The sequence below is a fragment of the Uloborus diversus genome, chromosome 2 (genome assembly GCF_026930045.1).
Source record: "Uloborus diversus isolate 005 chromosome 2, Udiv.v.3.1, whole genome shotgun sequence".
Classification (NCBI taxonomy): domain Eukaryota; kingdom Metazoa; phylum Arthropoda; class Arachnida; order Araneae; family Uloboridae; genus Uloborus; species Uloborus diversus.
Window position 1 is genome coordinate 31526639 of NC_072732.1, and position 22508 is coordinate 31549146.

General features: G+C 31.5%; 1 protein-coding gene across 2 annotated transcripts; it reads right to left on the reverse strand.

Annotated features, from left to right (window-relative positions):
• Positions 1-290: 290 nt before the first annotated feature.
• Positions 291-19662, reverse strand: LOC129216950 (14-3-3 protein zeta; the record flags this gene model as incomplete). Of its 2 annotated transcripts, none has more annotated exon segments than XM_054851170.1 (4): positions 291-1156; positions 8604-8699; positions 14300-14463; positions 19539-19662. In XM_054851170.1, coding segments are annotated over 4 exon segments (444 nt in total), but the record flags the coding sequence as incomplete, so codon positions are not given.
• Between the last annotated feature and the right edge of the window lie 2846 nt (positions 19663-22508).

Genomic DNA, 22508 nt, shown 5'->3' on the forward strand with positions numbered 1-22508 from the left:
TTTAAAAATGAGATTAAACAATTTAAAAACTTTTCCTCTAGTCCCCAATATATAAATGAATTTTTTCCTTTGATTATATTTCTTTTTTAACTTAGAGCCAATGGGGAGAAAGGAAAGATTAAATAATGACAAGCATTGTAACTTTCTTTTTAGACTGCTGAAAATTTCATATTTGGCTGGGTATGTAATATACAGAAAAGTACAAATGAAGCTTTCAGCAGCAACTCTAGCAGATCAGAATTAATTTACCTGAAGTAGACAATTTGTTCTACACAGCATTTGATATTTAAAAAAAATGCAAGCACAAGATGTATGAGATGTGACATTGCTTTATTAAAATGCTCCAGCTAATTTTGATGTTATCTGCTAAGGCCAATAGTAGTTTTGTTATGTGGATCAATCAATAAAACGGATCAATCGTTAAAACACAAAATAAAACTAATACTGACCATATGGTTGTACAAAATATCAAATGACACTTTTTTACATTTTAATAAAATTAAAATCCCAAAGTTTAATTTTGGGCCAAACAGGAATTTATTAAAAATAACAAAGGATATTTGTCACGTCACAAACTGGTCAAAATAATTTAGCTACCACCACAGGATACAAGGTTAACGACATAGGTTAAAAGAAAACTGAAGTTATACATTTGGCCATAAAATTAAACCTAGAAACAATGACTATTGTATAACAAAAACATGAAACTTTCGGCTGTCGGGAGCTCCCGATTGCGTTTCACTCCAGACTAGGCAAGTTCTGCCAAGGTTGAGATTGGTTTCCACGAATATCTTGAGCATAAACCTGCAAGGTCTGGATAAGAGAAATGATACATGTAAAGAAAAAACCACCAGCTTTTCTTTTGAGTGGCTCAGTTCTAGCAAAGCCCAATTCATCTCTGCAGCAAATGAGCATCCACACACATTCTGACAAACTCGGTTTGAAGGCATCACTGTTAAGTCTTTCCATTTTAACATAAACTAATGGTCTTCAGTTTTGGGCTATGCTCAGTTGGTGGTGCAATCAATAACAATTAAAGGCTTTTTTGTTGTTTGAGGCTGGGGACGTGTTTGAAATAGGTAGTGCTTCATGACTATCAGTTGTCACCTGCTTCTGGTTGTTCTTCACCATCTCCTTGCGTGTCTGACGTCCACAGCTGCAAGAAAACAAGTTGTCAGTTTAAACCACACTATTATTTAAATCAGTGGTGTTTGGTTTAACTTGAGGGTTCATAAACTTGACACTACAGAATCTTACATGAAAAATACCTATATACTTTAACTATGAAAAACAAGGTCAAATTTTAACCCCTTGAGGACCAGCGCTCGAAAAACAAAGCGCAGCTACGGGACCGAACGTTCCGAAATGGAACGCCGCCATCGGCCCGAGCGTTTACAGCAGTTAAGCCTAACTGAACAAAAATATTCATATAAAATCAGCATCTCAAAATAATGGCTTGAAATTTTAATTTTGCTTAAACAATGTACTACTGATTACTAATTATTAATATAAACACCATTACATTATTAGAAGGAAGTGAAATAAGTAGAATACTAAAACTTTAACCATGTGCACAATATTAAATGATATGTGCACAAAAACAGAGTTAGAGTTTGACATCGTGAGTGTGGAATCAAAGAAAAAGAAATGTAGCAAAAAAACATGTTCCTTATGTAATTTTGATTAAAACAACTTAGGTCACCGAATTTAAACTAGTTATATTTCCCACGCTACAAGTTTCAAAACTGCTTCATAATTCACTCGAAAACATTCCTTTTCACTCACTTCGCTAATCATTTTTATTGCAGTTTCCCATCCCCAAATGAAAAAGAATAAATACAGAAGAACAATATCAGAAAGGATTCAAAAATAATCATAAACTTCAAGCCTCTTGAACTCATTCCTGTACTCTCATTGAACGGGGAATCCCAAAAGTCTGGAACACATACGCGAAAATATTTTAACCTTCCCTCCCTCCCCCATAATTTATTCAGCTAGATGTATATCTCTTTCAATTACTCGTGAAAAAAAGAGAAGTAAAGATATAAACAAGAGCAATTGAGACCTCACAAGTCATATGCGCAGAGCAGTGATTCACTGTTTACATAAAAAAAAAAAATCTATCCCATTGAGAGGCCCAAATAAGAAACTAAAGCGTGTACATGAAGGTCAAATACCATGTGACTCGAATATGACCAAAGTTATAGCCATTTAGCGCCATCTATTATCGTTTAAATATTCCATTCAATCGTTCCATTTCGAGAAAGCATATACGTGACACTGGGACATCAGCGTCGATCAGAGCGCGCAGCGGATAAGTGACGCTGGGCTGATAGGAGAGGAATCGTTGCGTAGCGTCCGCGTGACGCTGGGTGCGAACGGGTTAAGATTCTTAATTCATGTCACAAGAAATGCTAGAACAACAAAAATCATGAAGCACAAGTGATTAATATGCAGAATGTTCCATAAAACTTGCAGAATTGTAACTGATAACTTTGAGGTTGAACTAGCTGCAATCTGTTCAAGCTCAGTAGCCAAGCTCACATTTTTGGAAGCAGAATACAATGTTCTACAACATAAAATTAATTTACTCAAAATTGTTCTGCAAGTACTTCTAGCATTGTACACACAGAAACTTTGTAAAATAAACTGATCATGAAAACTGTAAAAATCCCAAAACTGTAGGGCATTAAAACCTAAGTCATGTAAGATTCTCCAAATGCATAGAAAAAGCGAGCATGTTAAAATTCCTAGTCTGAGTGTCACAAGTTTTTTTTCTTCTGGTTAATTTTACATAGTATGAATTAGCAATTAAAATAATGTTAATAAATAAATGAATTGCTAAAATAATATAGTAAACAAGTAGAGTTACTGCAGCATATAAAATACCTCAAAACTTTTTAAGTAACGAAAATATAGGGATGCAAAGGGATTCAAATCTCAAGCAAGATACGCCTTTTGGCAAGACAAATGTTTCAATGCTGCATGTTTCCGAAACATACACTTATGGCAAAAGTTGTGGTGAATGAAGATCGATTGGGGGAAAAATAAGGAAAATGAAACCAAAAATGCAAGAAAAAGTCTCTTCAGATTTATCAGAAATATAGGATAACTCTAAGGTCTCAAAAAGTGAAACAATGATGAAAATTTTACAAAACGAACATAAAAAGCTAAAAATTCCGGTAAAGGCCCCCGTATGGAGATTAAGCAGGTGCAGGCCGTCTGCAAAAAATCTGTAGAATTTCTGTAAAAATCTTAATGTACAAATTATACAGATGATAAGTATTTTTTAAGAGCTTTTCGCTGAAAAAGCGTAATCTGTGAGAATTTGAAGAAATTCTGCAGAATTATATCTGCAGTTGGCAGCATGAGCACCCTTATGCAAAATTGAAAAAAAAAAAAGGGGGGGGGGGGGCTCATTTTAACCATGGTTTAGTATGATATTTTCCCCATGAAAACCAATTTAGGACAGATTAGTCATTAAAATTTGACATTTTTAATAACTTATTCATTAATGGCTGGAGAAGAAATATTTTTACATTTAAAAAGTACTAAAAGGAAATGCTAATTTTTAAGGGGGGCTTGAACCCCCTTACTACTTATACGGGCACCCTTGGTTGGAAGATAGTTTAGTATTCTGCTTTGAGGGCGCAATTAAATTCAGGAATTATTCCTGGTATTTTTGCATGAGATTTTTTATGATTTGTGAAAAACTAATTGAATTGTATAAAAATGCTGATAGAGTGCTGTGAATTTTGGTTTTTAGAAAACATACCAACAGGGTTTTTGCTACGATCGCATTTTTCGCAAAATGCGAAAACACTATCTCAATTGCGAAAGTAAAGCAAAGCACTTTCGCTTTTTTGCTCAACTAAAAAATAAGTTAATTTAAAAAAAGGAAACTTATAATCCAAGACAGGAAGCACGCATGGCGATAGTCAACTTAATCTTTAAATCTCAGCAAAGATGCTTAAATTACAATCAAGTTCAATATTTTGTCTTATTCAGCATTACGTCCCCTCAAAAACTGCATTATTAGGAAGAGGAGAGTGCAATTTTCTAAAAACCAAACATATGTTTTCTTAATGATAAGCATAATCCAAGACTTATTTTATGTTTAAAAAAATGCTGCTGTACTTATTGCTTTAAAGATATCATAGAAGAAATTTTCAATTATTCTCAACTGGAGATGAAACATAGAGGCATTTAGAAAGATATGAGAATGTAAACATTTTTTAGCATTTTGCTAAAACTTTTCCCTTAATTTTAGCTTTTATGCTGAAGAACTTTTGAACCCAGCTTAAACCCTGCATATCAATAGTATAGAACCCAAAATTTCATGCTCGAAAACTCTATAGAACCCAAATTTCCATAACTTTGGAAATTAGCTTTTTTTTTTCAAATTAAAAAAGCAATTTCTATGCTTAAAAGAGAAAAACTTTGTGACCCAATTCCTTGTGGTAAGTGGAATTTATGCAGTTCAGAGAAAAATCAAGGAATTTATTTTTAAGAAATAGGGCAGAAATTTTTTTACTCTTTATGAAAATATTGTAATTAAATTCAGATTTTTGAAAAGAGTATTAGAGATCAGATTTTTTGTTGATTTTCTTGAAGGCTTATTAAATAGTGAAAACTTTCAACACAAAACTGAGTGGGCCAGGACTGTAACCAAAAAAAAATTTCGGGAGGGTTTAAAAACTTTCATGCGGAGCTTTGCGCTATTTGTGCTATCTATTATGAAAGCGTTATGCAATTAATATACAACTGAAAGACATTTGAGTTTTGGAACAATATTTTTCGGAAACTTAACAAACATTTAAATGTCAAACTAACTTTTTGGGGGGAAGGGGTCAAACCCTAAGATATGCCCCCTCCCCTGTATATGGCCCTGGAGGGGGCTGAAATAATCTTTCAGTTAAAAGAATTTAGTGTTAACAGGTGTGCATTAAATTGCACAATATACAGTCAGAACCATTACATAACTTTGTTTTTAAGGTACTTAACAATCTACAGTAAAGTCTGTCTAATGCGGACACTAACGCGACAATTTTTTTTGTTAGCAGTAGAGGTGTCCGCAGGACAGGGATTTAATAATGTTATTTGCATTGGAACCGGGGAATTAAAAATATTCTGCATAAGAGGAGTCTCCGTTAGGGGGGTTTACTGTACTATACAAATATTTTTTATAAGCAGCAATTCACAACATGGGTAACAATAGTAAATGTAAAATTCTTTTTTATTGATGAGAATAAATATTGAAGATTAATTTTTGGGGTTAACATTATATAATCAGTATCAAAAAATTTTAAAGCGGTTTCTTAACATTGATGATCACTTAAATGCAAGCCTTGCTATTAATAACAATGGAACATTAAACAATCGAAATCAATTTTGAATCTGTAAGAAACATTTTCTTCGAACTGGTGCAAAACATTGAGCAGACTTATTTTTAACACTACTAGGATGCCTCAAAACTGTGACCAAAAAAGAGATAGCAATCTTCAAAAAGGTGCTACTAAAATAGCATCCATCTACTCTCCACAGTGCTAATAAAATGGAGTATATTTACAGAATGCGAATAGCAATGTTTTAATTTCTGAATCTATTAACATTTAAATTTTTTCTGCAGGATTTACGACACTCGAGATTTAAAAATTGCAGCGATGGGGGGGGGGGGGACCTTGTTTAAATATAATTCTGTCCTTTTGAATAACATCTTGGGCAAAATTTAATTTGAAAACTAGCAACTTAGTCATTTTCTGAAATAAAACTACCGTATATACTCGTGTATAAGTCGAGAAATTTTGTCCGAAAAATGAGTTCAAAGAAAGGGGGGTCGACTTATACGTGGGTCAAATTTTCCGAAAAATTTTTTTCCGATCAACGAGAGCTGGGAAGCTACGAGAAATGCCGATGTGCGGTTACAGGTAGTTGTTGATAAGTTGATCGTGTGAAAAAGTAAACTTATTCAAAAATAATAACTAAAAAAATCTAAATAATACACATAAGTAAAGATCATTTTATTCCTCTTTATTAAGGATCAAATAAGCAATTAACAAATATCGTGAAACGTATGAAAATATTTATCGTCAACAGTCACGCCATTCAAATAATTAACTGCTATACTTTTTGTTTTAAGAGCGGCAACATACTTGCTTAATCATATCTTTTCAAAGCACGTGCGCACTTCTGTCTCCTGGTAATCAAATCCTTCAAAAAGTGCTGCATAAGCAATGAACTGGATGGCACAGAAGATGAACTGATATTTAATGACCATAGTGCCGACAGCGATTCAGACTGATATCATTGACGATTCTGCAGCCGCCGATGTATACGATGATGCGGTGATGACGGAAGCAGACTTTAATGAACTTTTTTTTGCGTTCGACTCTGAATCCGAGTTTGAAGGCTTTTAGAAATGTTTTCCTATTTAATGCTTATTTTATTTCTAAATAAATGTGTTCATTATTTTGAAATTTCTTTGAGAATAATTCGCGATGTTTTTGGAAAGTATGGGAGTCGACTTATACGCGGGTTTTAGATTTTTTTTCTCTGAAAAAGGAGGGGGTCGACTTATACGCGAAATCGACCTATACGCGAGTATATACGGTAAAACTTTTTGAAATTTCTCAAATGAAACACTAAAACTTACTGAAAATAAGTATTAATCTGTGGGATAACTAAGCTATCTTACATTATTCAGCATAAATGATTGTCATGTCTAAGCAATGTCTGTTGGCAAATCTTTGACATGAAGACTACAAAAAATAAAAGGCTTAACTGGTTCCAAAAATTTTAAACTTCAAAATCTTATTTTTATAATCTGCTGAAGAGAAATTTTTCTTTCTGCAAAAATTTCTCAAGCCAAATTCAGGCGCCTGGACCTAGTGAAACTTTACAAAGTCGTAACTTTGATAAGCAGACGTGAATATTGACTCCCGTCCATATGAATGGAGAACTTATTTTCAATAAGCTGAATTTTAGTCTAAATACTCAATAAGCAATTTTATTTCATGACGTGCGTCAAATTCCTTGCTAACGTAACTTTAAGTTAATAGTTTTTTTATTAGTACAAACAGAAAGGAGTGTGCACAGAAATTTCGGGACATGTTAAAAGTGACTTTTCGCGACCCTCTCCATGTCGTTTTACACCCCCCCCCCCATGTCCCAACATATATTTCACCCCTCATTTTAAAAACCTCTGGTAAAGTGACGCCCCCCTCCTTCCGAGTACAAACAAAAGAAATTGGAATTATCGCTTTTCATCAAAAGGTGTTGACAAAGTGGATCTAACACATCTCTATATAAATGGTATTTTTCACATGCGACTATTTATTTTAACTTATTGTTTACTTCATTTCTTTTGGCAGAAAGGAAAAAATTGAACAGCTTAGATTTAGGGAATCCCAAATGTGGGATCGAAACAATTAAAAAAAAGGGGGAGGAGGCACATGTTTGGGATTATAGGCAAAATTCCACTTTCGGTAGATAAGTGTGGGAGAGGGGTAGGGTTGTTACTCAACAGAAAGGATCCTTTTGGGATGCTTCTGTATTTTACCAAGCTGCAGGTCTTTCGAAAACTGGCTTTTTTTATATTTTAATGGAAAGTGAGTGTTTGTGGTGCTGTTTTCTGAACACTTGGGAAAGAACTTTAAACATGGCTAAGATAAAAACTTGAATAAGATTCTAACCTAATAAAAAAGGAAATTGCATTTACGTTTGTGCGTCTCCAAGCACACTTTATATTTTTTTAAAAATAGAGTAAACATTACAATTGGCTATGCAAGAAGAGCAGCATACGTATTGCAAGTTTTCATAGAATCCTATCTGAATGTTCATGCCTTGAAAGAATCAGAGGATTATTTAATGAAAAAAACAAATTTCTCCTCAGAAGCAATGTTTGACGACAGATTTTTAACATACATGCCCTTTTTTCGGTAAAATTTTATATCTACATAAAAATATAAATTTGTTTTCTAACCCTACAAACTCTTGAATTTATATGATACTTTGTGTCAATGTATATTATCTTGCATATTATTATTTTATATTTAATGAGGTAAGTAATAGTATTTTATTTTAATCTAGTCTTGCTATTGCATTACACAAGTCAAATTTTTGATAACTAATTTTTCCCCTTTTCCTGAAACTTTAACTTAACAAAGTTCACTGTATTTTGCACCCTTAGTCTAATTTAAAAACTCAAGAGAGATTTCTGAAGATTTAATTGAAAAACTATTTTTTATCAATGATGTAATGAAAAAAAAAAGCTACGATGAAAGAATAACTTGCACACATGTTACTGTACAAAAAAAAAATCTTATAGTCTTATCTTTATCTTTTAACCTTAACCCTAGTTCTCACCAAACCAATTGTTTACTTTTATATTTCATGGCTTTAAAAAATTTTTTTAAATAATGTATTATGAACTTAAAATCTTTTGAAAAATAGAAACAACAACCAGTTTCATGCTGATTCTTACAGCAGTTAGAATAATCAAAAATAGTCTTTCTTATAAATGCTACTTTAACTAAAATCTAGTCTAAAAATTTCCTTAAAAAACAGATTTCCTACCTGACATTAAACTACAGAATTATACATACCGTTAAATTGTCTCTTAGGAGTTGCATGATTAGTGTACTATCTTTATAAGAGTCTTCATTTAGTGTGTCTAATTCTGCTATTGCATCATCGAACGCCTATAAGATAGAAAACATAGTATTTATGTACATAATCTAAAAATAGGGGAAATGTAAGGCAAAATACTTGACTGTTGTCCAACATACAGTTTCAGTTTATTCTAATCAGAAACTATTAACCCATGAAGATAAAAGGTACATATTACACATAATTCATACATAAAATAAATGAAGTTTGTCAAGGATTATTTGAAAGAATGAACAGAGAGAACAAAACACAGATTTGCTTTTAGTATATAAGACACTAAGACAAAGTCTTAAGCAGTGTCGTTAAGAGTTTTAGAAATTGATAAAAAAATTTTATATCACACCATAAAAAGATTCAAAATCAATCAAATATTGAGCCATAAGGATCGGATTGAATACTATTCACCTAAAATAGTATAATATTCAAAACAAAAACTAATTGGGGAATGATTAAGGTGAAAAAACGTAAATAAAGCACAAATATTCGAGAAAATGCAGCATATAGCTATTTCAAGGCTACAATGGAGCCTCTTCATCAGTGCAAAAAGCTCACCAACACAACCAGAAGTTGCGAGAGAACTGACAAAAAACCAGGTGGACACCGGTATTTATACCGAAGAGAGCCAACCAATAAGAATGCAGGAACATGACAACAAACAACCAATCAGCGAACAGCATGTACACTCCGGGCTCAAAGCAAGGCAAGAGACAACCAATCAGAAGCCGGGAGACAAAAAGAGTGCGAGACACCAAAGAAACAGGAAAGGCAATTATAGAAATTGCTTCCAAATATCATGAAAAAATGGAGTGCTGGAAAAATCATTGACAAGCATTATCGAATATTTGTGCTTTATTTACGTTGTTTTTTCACCTTAATCATATTGTAGCACAAAGCTTATATGATAATTTTTCATTTAATTGGGGAATGTTTTCCCAATGTTCTTTGTTTATATATTAACAGTATAAGACTCCCGAATAAATAAATTAAAATACAATTATGCAATACTAACAAAGTATCTTGCCCCTCTGAAGAAAATAAATTAACATACACACATTTTAATGAGAACAAATTGAGAATCCCCTCCTCCCTACCAACAGAAATGAAGATTTAATCAAAAGACTCATTAATACATGGAAAACAAAACAAATCCAATAGTTTCTTTTGCTCAGAACACCAAAAATTTTCTATTAGTCAAATCATCAGCACATTAATTTCGAATAAAATGCGTTTCCATAAATTAAGATTTTAAACCAAAAGTTAAAAAAAAATTTACATGCATTTAGTAGTATACGTGCACACACACATTAAATAAAAATATTAAATTTTTGCTTAAGCATTTTCACTAATCGATATTAATATAAGAGTCATTCTTACAAAAATTGTCATTTTCATGTTCTTGTAATACTGTTCAGGAGAGTTTAACAAGAAAATTTTTACATTTTATTTTAAATGTCTTTAATGCAAGTCTAAAATACCATTCCCTCAAATGTCCTACTGTTAGTAAAAAAAACTAATTTGAATTCTGAAATTTTGAACTTTATGTCTTTCGCGATTATGAGTTCAGTCAGGACCCAATGGAGTTAGTTTCTAGAAATGCCCCCTGTCCCCTCAAGCCTGTCCTTCCTCTTGGGTAGTTACATATGTATAGTTGTGTGTGTGTAGGCCTGCGTGCATGTGTAGACTAGGCTTGTGTGCGTAGACCTGCGTGTATAAATGTAGGCATGAGTGTGTGTAAAGGTGGGTCTGTGTGGGTCAGCTCATATGTGTGTTGATGCGCAAAGGTGAGAGTGTGTATGAGTGGGCATGTGTGAAAGGATTTGCACGCCACTGGATTTCGGAGGACAGTGGTCAGGATCAGAAAAGGTGCACCCGCAGGGGCCGACGGGCAGCGGCGCTGCAAAGGCTCCAGGTTTAAGCCGAAAAAGGAACCACAACATCAAGGACAGTCAAATTAAAATCAGCAATCTTGATCGCTCAAAAAAAAAAAAAAAACCACAATTATACCTTAGCAAAAGAAAAACAAGTTTCTATTTATGGTTTTTTTTTAAATTATTGAATTTTAAAAAACATTTAAAAATAAATTTTCCTTAAAAGTTAGTTCCAGTGTTTTTTTAAAGATTGTCCCCAGTGGTTTTTTAAGTCTACTACCCTTTTAATTATATTTACCTTCCAAAATCTCAACAAAATACATCTTTTCAGCAAAAAGTATAGTGATTTACAGTTGGAAACCTAAAAATATTGGAGCATATTTGCGTCTTTAATTTGTCAGAAATTTTTATTTGGAACCTGTATGAAAGGATAAATTCAAGTTTTTTTTTTTTACATCTGTCATCCCTTATATCTATGTTTATAGAAGCATAAAGTAAAATGCATGAAAACTGAATAATCATAAGTTACTTTCTTGTTCGAAAATATTTCTTCAATAATCAGTTTTGCATAGAACCCAATTTCAATGAATTTGTCATTCCCTCACTAGAGAGGTAATAATGCCTAAATGAGGGTATGCTATTCAAACAATGTTATGTACCAATATTTTTTTTATATATACAGCTTTTATATATATCTTTCTCTATAAAATGTTTCAGATTCCAACCACTTTATTTTGAATTTAACAAGCGTGAAATGACTTAAATGACCCATATACTAATACTCTTAAGGTTCATACAGTTAGTGTCAGTGAGCAAAATAGCAAATAATATTTCGGTGTACATTCAAAAAATTAATGTCATGCAGGAAATAAAGTAAAAAAAAATATTAAAGTATCACATTTCTGGAATGTATAATTTTGGGCAAGAAAGTTCAAATTTCCCCTAACATAAACCAAGTTTTTTTTGGCCTAAAATTTCAGTTTTTCTCTAGCCAAACCTATTTTGAATCTACATTTAAAAAATATTTTCATTTTCAAAAACTTTTCCGTAGAAGAGAAATTTAGAATCTAATTACATCAAAAGACAAGGGTTTAAACAAGAAATGTTAATAAAAAGGAATGTCGGAAATTTGTTTTTCAAGTTTAAGAATTAAATATTTGTAATACAACAGGTATTTTGTTACATAAGTTAATTTTATCATTTAATATCAAAAACTAGATAAATGTCATAGTGATGTAAAATACCCGGGAATTTATTTTTAGGGGTAAATACCCAAGGTACATACCCGGGTATTTATTTCAAAAAATTGTATTCAACTAAAATACTTTTCTGTATATATTCCACTATGTATATATAACCAACCATATACAAAACTATAAATTTTTGCCCAAAAATATATTTATTGAATTTACATGCGGAACAACTTGGCAATATAATATGACATTTACATTAAATGTATTGGATATGCCTAATCAATGTTGCTTGCCAAATTTCAGAAATAAAAAACCAAAACCATTCTACAAAAAGTAAAAAGCTTAACTGGTTACAAAAAAAAAAAAAAAGCAAACATCAAATTAATGTTCTAGTTATTTATAACCCAGTAATATATCCCTGCATGACATCAAAATGTAACGACATATCGCTCAATTTATTATAACTATTTATTACTTCCTTTTACAAAAAAGGAAGTATTGTATTCGCGAAAAAATTTTCACTCAAAAATCGCCCTTAATTTCCATTTTGCTCACCCCCAAATGAATGTTGAGTTTTTTTTTCGATTCGACCACATGCGGAAAAGTGCCTAAGAATGTATAGACACGCGAAATATCCATTTTGACCATCACCGAGGTAATTACAACGACTTTTCTCGTGACGTCTGTATGTATGTGCGTATGTGTGTATGTGCGTATGTATCTCGCATAACTCAAAAATGGTATGTCCTAGAAAGTTGAAATTTGGTACATAGACTCGTAGTGGGATCTAGTTGTGCACCTCCTATTTTGGTTGCATTCGGGTGTTTCTAAAGGGGTCTTTTGCACCTTTTTGGGGGGAAATCATTGTTAATTTCGATGCAAACTCAAGTGGTGTTATAATTTGGCGGTCACTTGGCGATATATCGCCAGTCTTTTGGTTGCCAAGTTTTGTCGCTAACTTGGCGAAAAATTTGGCGATTTTTTTTTTTTTAAATCTGCTTTCAATGTGGCCATTGCTAGTGATATTTAAAGAGTTAGAGAGAGAATCCCATTAAAATTGCAATAATAGGGAAATAGCATTAAATTGATGTAAAAGGAAGTCATGTGATGCACACATCAGCTCGTTTACCAATATCTTTTGCAGAAATTTCCTCCAAAACTTGTTAAGTATGTGTGTGTGTGTATATATATAATATACAGAAACATTTAAAATTCAAAAATAGAAACAAACCAAAGATGTTCTGAAGAATGGACCTTGCGAACTAAGTGGCTGGTCTACTACCCCCTGATAACGTATTAATCCTTAGTTCGCTTATTTCATTTTGATTTTCTCTTTTTAATGTATTTCAAGCATATGTATTGAGTGTGAGAAAAAAAAAGACGTTACAGCTGTTTTAATTAAAAGATTAAAACTATTTAATACTAAAACTAAATGCAATACAACGTAAATGTTAGCATAAGAATACTTGATCAATCCTATTTCAGTAAAATGTGTTTGAATATTTTTAAATTTTTTTAAATTAATTCTAAAGGAAAGAAACTGCCGAGGTTTGTTTCAAAATGATAAAGAACTGTTAATGAGAAAGAAAAGTTAAAAATAGCTGCACTTGCAGTAGGAAGGAATTTTGATACTGTCTCAAATCTTTTAAAAAGTGTTTTAAAATGAAAATCATTGCCTTTTGATACCACCTATTTTTTTTTTGAAAAATGCGCAATTACTAGAGGATTTACCCTACCTTCGGATAAATACCCCCCCCCCCCCCCAAAATTACCTTCCCATCCAACATCACTAATTGATTTTATTAAAAATAGTTTGGACAAAGCTTCATCATGAAGTACCGGGGAGCAAATGCAAATGAGCAAGGCAACATAAAACAATATTTAGATTTTTTTGCTTATTAATGTGAAAACTTTCTATATTTGCCACGTCATCACTTAAACAGCAATAAAATAAATATCATATTCTTAATAACTTATCAGTTTATTTTTCTAAACATTCCTCATGCTTCCTTTTTTTTTCATTTTGGATATGACTAACCTAGATTGCGATTTTGAAATCCTGAATCATTGAATTGCTTATACTTCTCCAATTATGACATCGAAAAGAAAGGTTCTTTGGTTCACGATCTGTTTCTTTCAGTATTTCATCAATTCTTTCAAAAAAAAAAAAATTATAAACTGTAATACATGTATCAGTTACCAATTATTTCATATTTAGATTTTTTTTTAAAATTCACATTCACTTTTTGCATTTTTTTGTAATATACCCAGTTTTTGGGTATTTACCCAGACCTTTGGTAAATACCCAAAAAATATTTACCTACCTGCTGGGTATTTACCTGATCCACATCATTATAAATGTATGAAATTATTAGAAAGCTACCTAAACTTAATCCTTAACAGTTGGGTTCATTGCTTTTGTAAGATATTCATAAAAATTCATTATAAGAGAAATACTAATGAAGGATTGAAACATGCCATCTTCACTCTTCAGCATGCAATTAGTGGAAACAATTTTGATGTTAGAAAGTTGAACACTAGCAATAGTACCATGCTCCCAAAATATTTTACCTGCTTTGCAAGATGGCAAGCACGGTCTGGTGCATTCAGAATCTCAAAGTAAAATACAGAAAAGTTCAAAGCCAAACCCAACCTGATGGGATGGGTTGGCTGCATTTTATTTTTACTGATATCGAAAGCTTCTTGGTAAGATTTCTGAGATTCTTCAACAACACCTAAAAAAGAACAAAAGATTAGCCTATTTTAAATGAGTTGTTACCTGTTTTGCTAACTGGCATGCTTTGTCTGGAGAATTCAATATTTCAAAATAGAATACTGAAAAGTTCAAGGCCAGCCCCAAACGTATAGGATGAGTTGGTTGCATTTTACTTTTACTGATGTCAAATGCTTCTTGGTATGCCTTCTGTGATTCTTCAACAACACCTGAGGTATTGGCATAAATTAGATGAGCAATAAAAAAGTTGTAAAAAGTATTTAGATATTAAAAAGCTATATTTAACGTACAGGTAGTTCAGCAACAAACAATATAAGTTAATGAAAGTCTACTTGAAATTAAAATAGAAAAAACACATTTCCTTAAGAATTTAAAATATTAACAATTTTAGGAATTAAATTTTATGTCACAACAAAGTTTGCTTTTTTACAGAAATAATCTAATTAAATGAAAATCCTTGCCACTTTATAAAAACTTATAGCTAAACAGCTTTAAGTTTTTATTTTAATCACTGAATCAAATTAACGTTTATGAAAGTAAAAATCAGGAGTGATTGTGGACTCTTTTTTGAAACTATGAGGTTGCTGAATAAATATTGAAAATGAAGAAATAATCTATTTCCCCCAGCAGAAGCAAATTATCATTTTTTGAAACATGAATAAAATGATTTGATTTTCTATATTGTCATCCTAAATAACTACCAAACTCTTACTCATTAAAAAGCACCCGTTTCAATGTACTATAGCTCCTATTTGCAACCTTCAATAATACATTTCGTTAACGCAATTAGAGAACAGTACTTTTCCCTGTCAAAAAAATAAATATTGGAATTGATTTGAGTCTCAATTGATTTCAGTGTAGCTAAGCTTGCAGACGATTTTATAAGGCTGGAGACTAAATATTAGAGGAGTTGAGGATAAATTTAGGGGGATACTTTAGTATTTGAGAGTTTTAGCTCATTAGCTTTTATATAGCACCCATATAAATGGACAAAAAGTGAAGGGGAAATTTTTTCCTAAACTCTAGGTTTTCATAAAATTTGAACAAAAAGAATTCAGAACTTCGTACTTTGTTCAATAGACAAAATAGTTTTCTTAATGGGTTACAATTGCAAAACATGAATAATTCCGTTAAAGATATCCTCATCCGAAATGGCTATCACAATCCTTCACATCAAGAATAGCTTGTTTTCAATGTGAAGAAGCTTTAATTTAATACCACTAATTTACTTTTTATGAACACCATTAGAAAGTTTCTTTTAACCAAAATACCTTTTCCTTTTAATAGTTGAAAGCAAATTATTCTACAGGTTGAGAATTATGATAGCCCCGTTGTTTGACAATATCTATTATAAATTAAAATTTCAGCTTTGCAACTGTAACTCATTAAACACAGCTATTTTGTCAATATAATTAAGAACAAAATTTTGAATGATTTTTTTTTTTTTTTCAGAACTTATTAAAACAAAATTCAGGAATCTTCCCACTGCATTCCGTTAAAAGAGTTCACATGCATGCTACTATAGAAAAAGCTTATGAGCTTTGCTCAAATACTAGAACGTAGTAACAACGAAAAGCATTTAAGCTTCCAGCACAAACAAATGCTCTGCAAGCTTAGCTAAACATGGCAATTTGTTACGAAAGAAAGTATTAAGCTCATTTTTTCATCCTCATCGGAAAGAACACCATAAAAAATATTTTTTGGCCAGGAAAAAGCTCTAATAGTGCTGACAAAAAGAAATAAAATATCCAACATGTGCCAGACTAAAATTAGAATTCACACATAAAATGAAAACAAAACTAGTTTCTGAGACAAAGAAAAAAAGTTGTGTTACTCTAGATTTAAAATTCCCTGAAATGTCTTAATGTACGAACATTAAAGGTCCAAGATAATCAAATCACTAAGTTGTCTTTAATCTTGCAAAAATAAGATAGGATTTTTATTAATTGTTCAGTGACTTTTTTCGTCAGAAATGTTTTTTCTTATTAAAACACAAGAAATTTTTCGAATCCTTTTCAAGAACTAAATGAAAAATGCCATTAGTAAGCTTCATTTTGTCCATTATATTTTTTTAAAAATATTCAAGAACTAAATAGGTAGGGGCAAAAATAGATTTGTAGATTAGGGGAATTGTTATTAGTTTAATTACAAAAATCGCTTTTGGATAAATCACTTTTGCTTCCTAACAAGCAAAGAAACACATGTCACTGCTAAATTCTTAATTTTCAAAAAATAGAAATAATTGATATTGCATAAAACCATTACATTCTCAACTGAAAACATTTTTAGTACAACCTTGTTTATCAAGACTAACTGGGACCAGACAATCTGGGATAATACAAGAAATAAATACAGTTGGCTCTCTATTCAACGATTTTCAAGTGACCAGGATTGGTATAAAAATTTTAGGAAAATCATGAAGCTTTTATAAATTGTTACAGAATGTTTAATATTCATATTTGTACTTAATTTCTTTGTAATTAGGTATTTATTTAAGAGTAAAATCTTGTAATTTCATTTCCTCATACTTAACAAGATTTTTGTAGGAGAATATTGTTTGAAAATCTTGAACTATTATAAAAAATACAACACATAAATGGGTCTTGGTATAAATAAAAGAAATATTTTACTGTTTCGACATTTATTAAATACCCAAGAATAAATTCTTGCAAATAAATTTCTTCATAATCATAGCTATCTACTATAAATAAAAAAATTAGTCATGCATTTTTAAACATAGAAAATATTTTGCAGTATCTACAAATGAATCATAAGTCTGATGTACATTATAGAACTTTAAAAATCAAAAGATCGACGAATATTTAGTTTAAAGATTTAAAAAAGTTATAAATCATGTAATTTATTTACCTAATTTATCAGTGAACATCCAAATATAGAAACAGGACAAATAGGTTTTAAGAAAATCATTATGTTTGTCATTGTAAACATTATTCCTCCTGGTTTAATCCATTTAGGAATACAATTCTTTTACCAAAAAAAAAAAATTTAAAAGCCTCAGTACAAATTTAAATTAAAATACTCTTAAAAACGAAGACTGTCGTAAAAATTAAATTTTTATCGATTCTTCCACCATTCATACATGAGACTTCATTAAAATTTGGCATTATTATTTTTTTAACAAGAGCAGAGTTACCTGAATATTTTCAGTTTTCACAATTTTATATATTTTCTTTTCTTGCTCTGAAGGCATCGTCTATTGAGGATGCAAAAAGTTTGCAGGTATAAGCTCAATTTTATGCCTATTCTAAGTGTTGGACTTCTTTATTTTTCTCTTTAATTGTCATTTAAATATTCTAATATTAAGATATTTTTTCACTATGCATCGCTTCAGTGGTACATAATCCTATCTCAATAAAATACCTTAAAATAGGTTTATTTTTTTACTCAAGGGCCGCATTGTACATTTTTGACGACGAGGTGGGCCAACCATTGGCACAACTAGAGAATAGTTTTAGTTTGAGGCGCTTTTCTAAAATTTGTTCAATTTTGAAGCTGCTTTTAAACTATTTTTGGCAATATTAGGGAGTCAATAGCTTCTTCAGAAACTTTCAAAATTGGAAGATTTTAAAATTTAACTTTATGCTATGTTTGGAGACAGATGAAAAAATAGGAGCCTTGAGATTGATCTTGAAAAAAATTTTGAAGTTAAAACCTTAAAGGCATTTTATACCATTTTTGATAGCTAACAATTTGCATTATTTTTGGCAAGAAATAAAATTTTTCCTATAGTGGCTAACCAAGATAGGTAATAATGCTCAGATTAGATGTGAAAGTAATCGAGATTGAGAAGGTTATTTGTCGATTTTTTAAGTGACAAACTTGAAAGGTTTGAAAAGAAAATATCATGGAACCCCCCCCCAAGAGAGCTCAGTGAAAACTTGGGGGTTCCATAGCACAAAGTTTAAGAAAAACCTGCTGGTCTAAACCAATGGCTGGTTTGGCTTAAACTACCAGGATTTAAACCTAACAACCCTGCAAGAGCCAACAAAAAATCGTCCTTAAGTAGAATGCTTTTGAAACTACAATGGAACTTTCGGGACCGTGAAAAGTAGTCCAAATAGAGGAAGTCATTAAATAAAACATTGTTACGCAGAGAGCTAAATGTATGACAGGGTTCGTACTCAATTTCAGAAATTAAATGAAGGAGTTTTGGAGGAGTAAAATGGGATTTTGAAGGAGTACATACTAATGGGCTGTCCTTAAATGTCTTAATTTTTTTCAACATCTTTTACTCCTTCTGCCTTTGTCACAAAGTGCCAACTTCATCTTACTCCTCCTGATGTCACATGTCATTTTTATAAACATATTGTTATAATAACCGCGTGATGTCATTTCTTTTCACCCTCTCCCCCTTGTCACAATTTCATGAGCTCGTCTTCCCCTCAAGGCATGACATCACTTGTGGATGACCCATTTTACAATATTATTACTGCCATTTGCTAAAGAATTATGTTTTTAACACAATCACTGATCATCTGCTCATGTATATTTAAATAATATTCACCCTTATACCTTCGCTCTTGTGACAAAGTTAAGTTGTCGAGTCGATCAAAGTATTCGAAGTTACTGTCATAGAGAAAAACTATGTAGTCTTCAACTAAAAAAGAAGGAGTTCAAACTAAAATGAAGGAGTTTGAAGGGCCCCTTCAAAAAAATTTCTCAAAGGAAGGAGTATTGGAGGAGTTTTGAAGGAGCGTACGAACCCTGGTATGACCAATTCTTAAATGAGCAGACCCTATCTTTTATTACAGCAAAATCCATTCCTTGATAACAAAGTTACAAAGGATAGTTTTTAGAAAACCATTATCATTCACAGTTCAAGTGCATTGATGTATGCCATGTTTTTCAGATTACAAAAATTTATTTCATGATTTATGAAGGAGTGTTCCTTTTAAACAAAATAAAAAAGAATGTTTGACGTACTTTACAGTTCAGCTATCATAGTTTAAGATTATTCATAGGAATATAAAACTTTCTTTTTAACTTGACAAATTTTATCCATATAAACTAGGTTCTACTGTACTCTTAAATTACGTAACATTAAAAAATTCTTACTATTTTTTTGATCACCAGTAGCAACTTCTGCTAAGTACCTATAATAATCTCCTTTCATTTTCAGGTAAAAGACTTTACTTTCAGCATTGCTAGCTTTAGGAATAAGAAAATTGTCTAGCAGCCCCTGAAAATACAATAAAATAGTTTTATCACAAAATTGTTACAATTTAGTAAACAAAGATATGTTCCGTAACAAAAAATTACATCCATACGTTACAGAGACTTGACATGAGAATTCTTAATCTTCGAACCACGGTTTGCAAGTTTTTGCCATGGGCAAAGAAAAAGTTTTTTCCACCTTGCAAAAATAGTTTTTTGCCTAAGTGGCAAACATAGAATTTGCACGAACAATTTACGGAGAAGCAGTTTCACAATTTTTTTTTCATCAACAAGTTAATGAAAAACCATAAAATTTAAATTTCATTTTTTTCTAGTTTAAAACATAATTTGCTTTAAGAATAAACAATTATAAAACAAAATTTACAATTTATATTTAAGGTTATTATTAAGTAATTTGAAATAAGTGCATTTTTTCAATCTAGTCAATTGAAATTACAAAGAAAATACCTTGCAGTTGACAGATACATGATTGTTAAAGGTAACATACAAATCTTTATACATAAAGGTCTAATCTCTGTACGGATGTCTGGGGTGAACTTCAAAACTACTGGAGGGATTTTAACCATTTTTTCACCATAGATAGCTACATAATTGGGAAACAACTTAGGCTATAATTTGTTCCTTAAAAACTTAGTTTTAAAAAGTTATGATGGAAAACAGCAAATTTCATGTAATTTCTCCATTAAATGATTAAATATAAAATCCATTGTTAGGAAAATTCATTGCCTAACAGCAATATTAAAAGTAATCATAATGTAAATTTTGAATCAAGGCCTCCCTGGAGCAACCATGACATTTATTGCTTTCTTAGGAATTGCATCCTCATCTTTATACATAAAGGGCTAATTCTGCCCGGATGTCCAGGGTAAACTTCAAAACTACTGGACTGATTTTAACCATTTTTTCACCATAAATAGTTACATCACCATATATAGAGTAAAGAAATATGCATAGAGAGGCCCCGTCTATGGTAAAAAGGAGATGAAATTGAAGCCGGAATTGTGGGGTACAGCCGTGCAATGATTAGCGGGGTTATCATAACGTGATCGCTTCGCGAGTATGGTTTTCACCAATCTCGCAAAGAGACCGTATAAAGTAGCTGGCGGATTGGTTTGCATTTTAATTCATGTATTAATGCAATTTCAAAAACATGCTCCATAAACTTGCAACAATATCTAAGTTTAAATTAACAACGAATTGAGATTCAGTAATGGAATGTTTGGAATCAAGATGTATCATAAAATACTTAGCAAGAAGCTAAGGATCTTTGGATACAGCGGTGCAACTTCCGGCTTCAATTTCTTAGCATAGCAGGGCCTCTCTATGTAATTTCTTTACTCTGTGATTAAACATAAAACCCATTGTTACAAAAATTCGTTGCCTAACAGCAATATTGAAAGTAATCATAATGAAAATTTTGAATCAAGGCTTCTCTGGAACAAACATGAGTTTAAAGTCGTTTAAACATTTGGAAACTCTACTTTTCGCACCCTGAGGGTAGGAGAGCTTTAGTTCAGAGTTAAAGCTTATAGTAGAGTTTTGTTTGTTTTTTGTGTGTGTGTACTATTTAATTAAATGAAGCTCGCGCACGATTTTTTTAGTGATCTTTATTTTTGTTAGTTCATATTTTGGAAATTCTTCAAAATTTTAATATGCTTAAATTTGTGCTTTCGCTTCTAAATGAATATTCGTTAGTTCTTTACACTTATTGCTATTTTATTTTTATGGGTAAGGAAGAAGCTCGATTTTTAATCACGTCAAAGCGGTATGTTTTGAGTTCTTTCAGTTAAAACAGAAAACGAAAGAAAGTAGCGATTGTTTCTTACAATTATTACCTACCCAGGTAACCCCAGGTACATTTGCTAGTATTAAATAAATTTCTTCAGGGAAGTGTGGGCTTAGAGCAAAAAGCAATACCTAATTGTAGTAGGGTCATTCCATGTCAGATCATCACACGGTTTAGGACGGACCGTCACAGAACTGGATGAAACTTGGTACATGAAGAGATTTAGCCCAGTTATGAATGAAAATGCCAAAAAAAAAAAATTTCTTTCACCTCATTCAAAAGTTATTAAATATTAATTATTCAAATTTTCATCAAAAAATGCTACACTTTGAGACGGTTAAATCTCATTTTCTCAGAAACTATAACAGATACAAGCTTGAAATTGGTCTTGTTTTGAAGCTCTTTTAATGTGCTTTAATTTGATGTGCAACTTGATAAAATCAAAAAATAATAATTTTAAAATTAAATTAAATTAAATTTTAAAATTTTAATTTCTTAAAAATGGACAATTTTAAAATTCTGAAAAAATTTACAAAATTACTTTGTGTTATCCTCTAGCATATTACTAAGTTTCATAATGGGATCTTAATGGGATCAGATGATACAGGGAGGACAAGTTTTACATATATCAAAGTTTCTGCATTTTGGACAAAATACCTTTCTGATGGATTACTCAAATATTATTCTAAGTTATTAAATTAGCACAGGAAACTATAAATGAACTGCTAATAGTAATGTAAAACCTTCTAATGTCTTACACCTACTTTAAAATTGAATGAAATTAATATAATAATGGAAAAAAATAAATAAAACTCACACTAACTCATTTTTTTTTTTTAAAAAAGAGAACGTCAGCATTGTCCTACATTTGTCGGAGTTTTTTACTCTCTAAGCTGCAAAATATTTACAATATTGTTCTTTTCTTCAGCTGGTAGAGTATATGTCCTCCCTGTTGGCGTGATGGGATTTACTTTACAAATAATGTCCGACCACAGACACCAGAAAGAATCCACAGACACCAGAAAGAATCGCTCTATCCACCCCCCCCCCCCCCCATTTTTTTG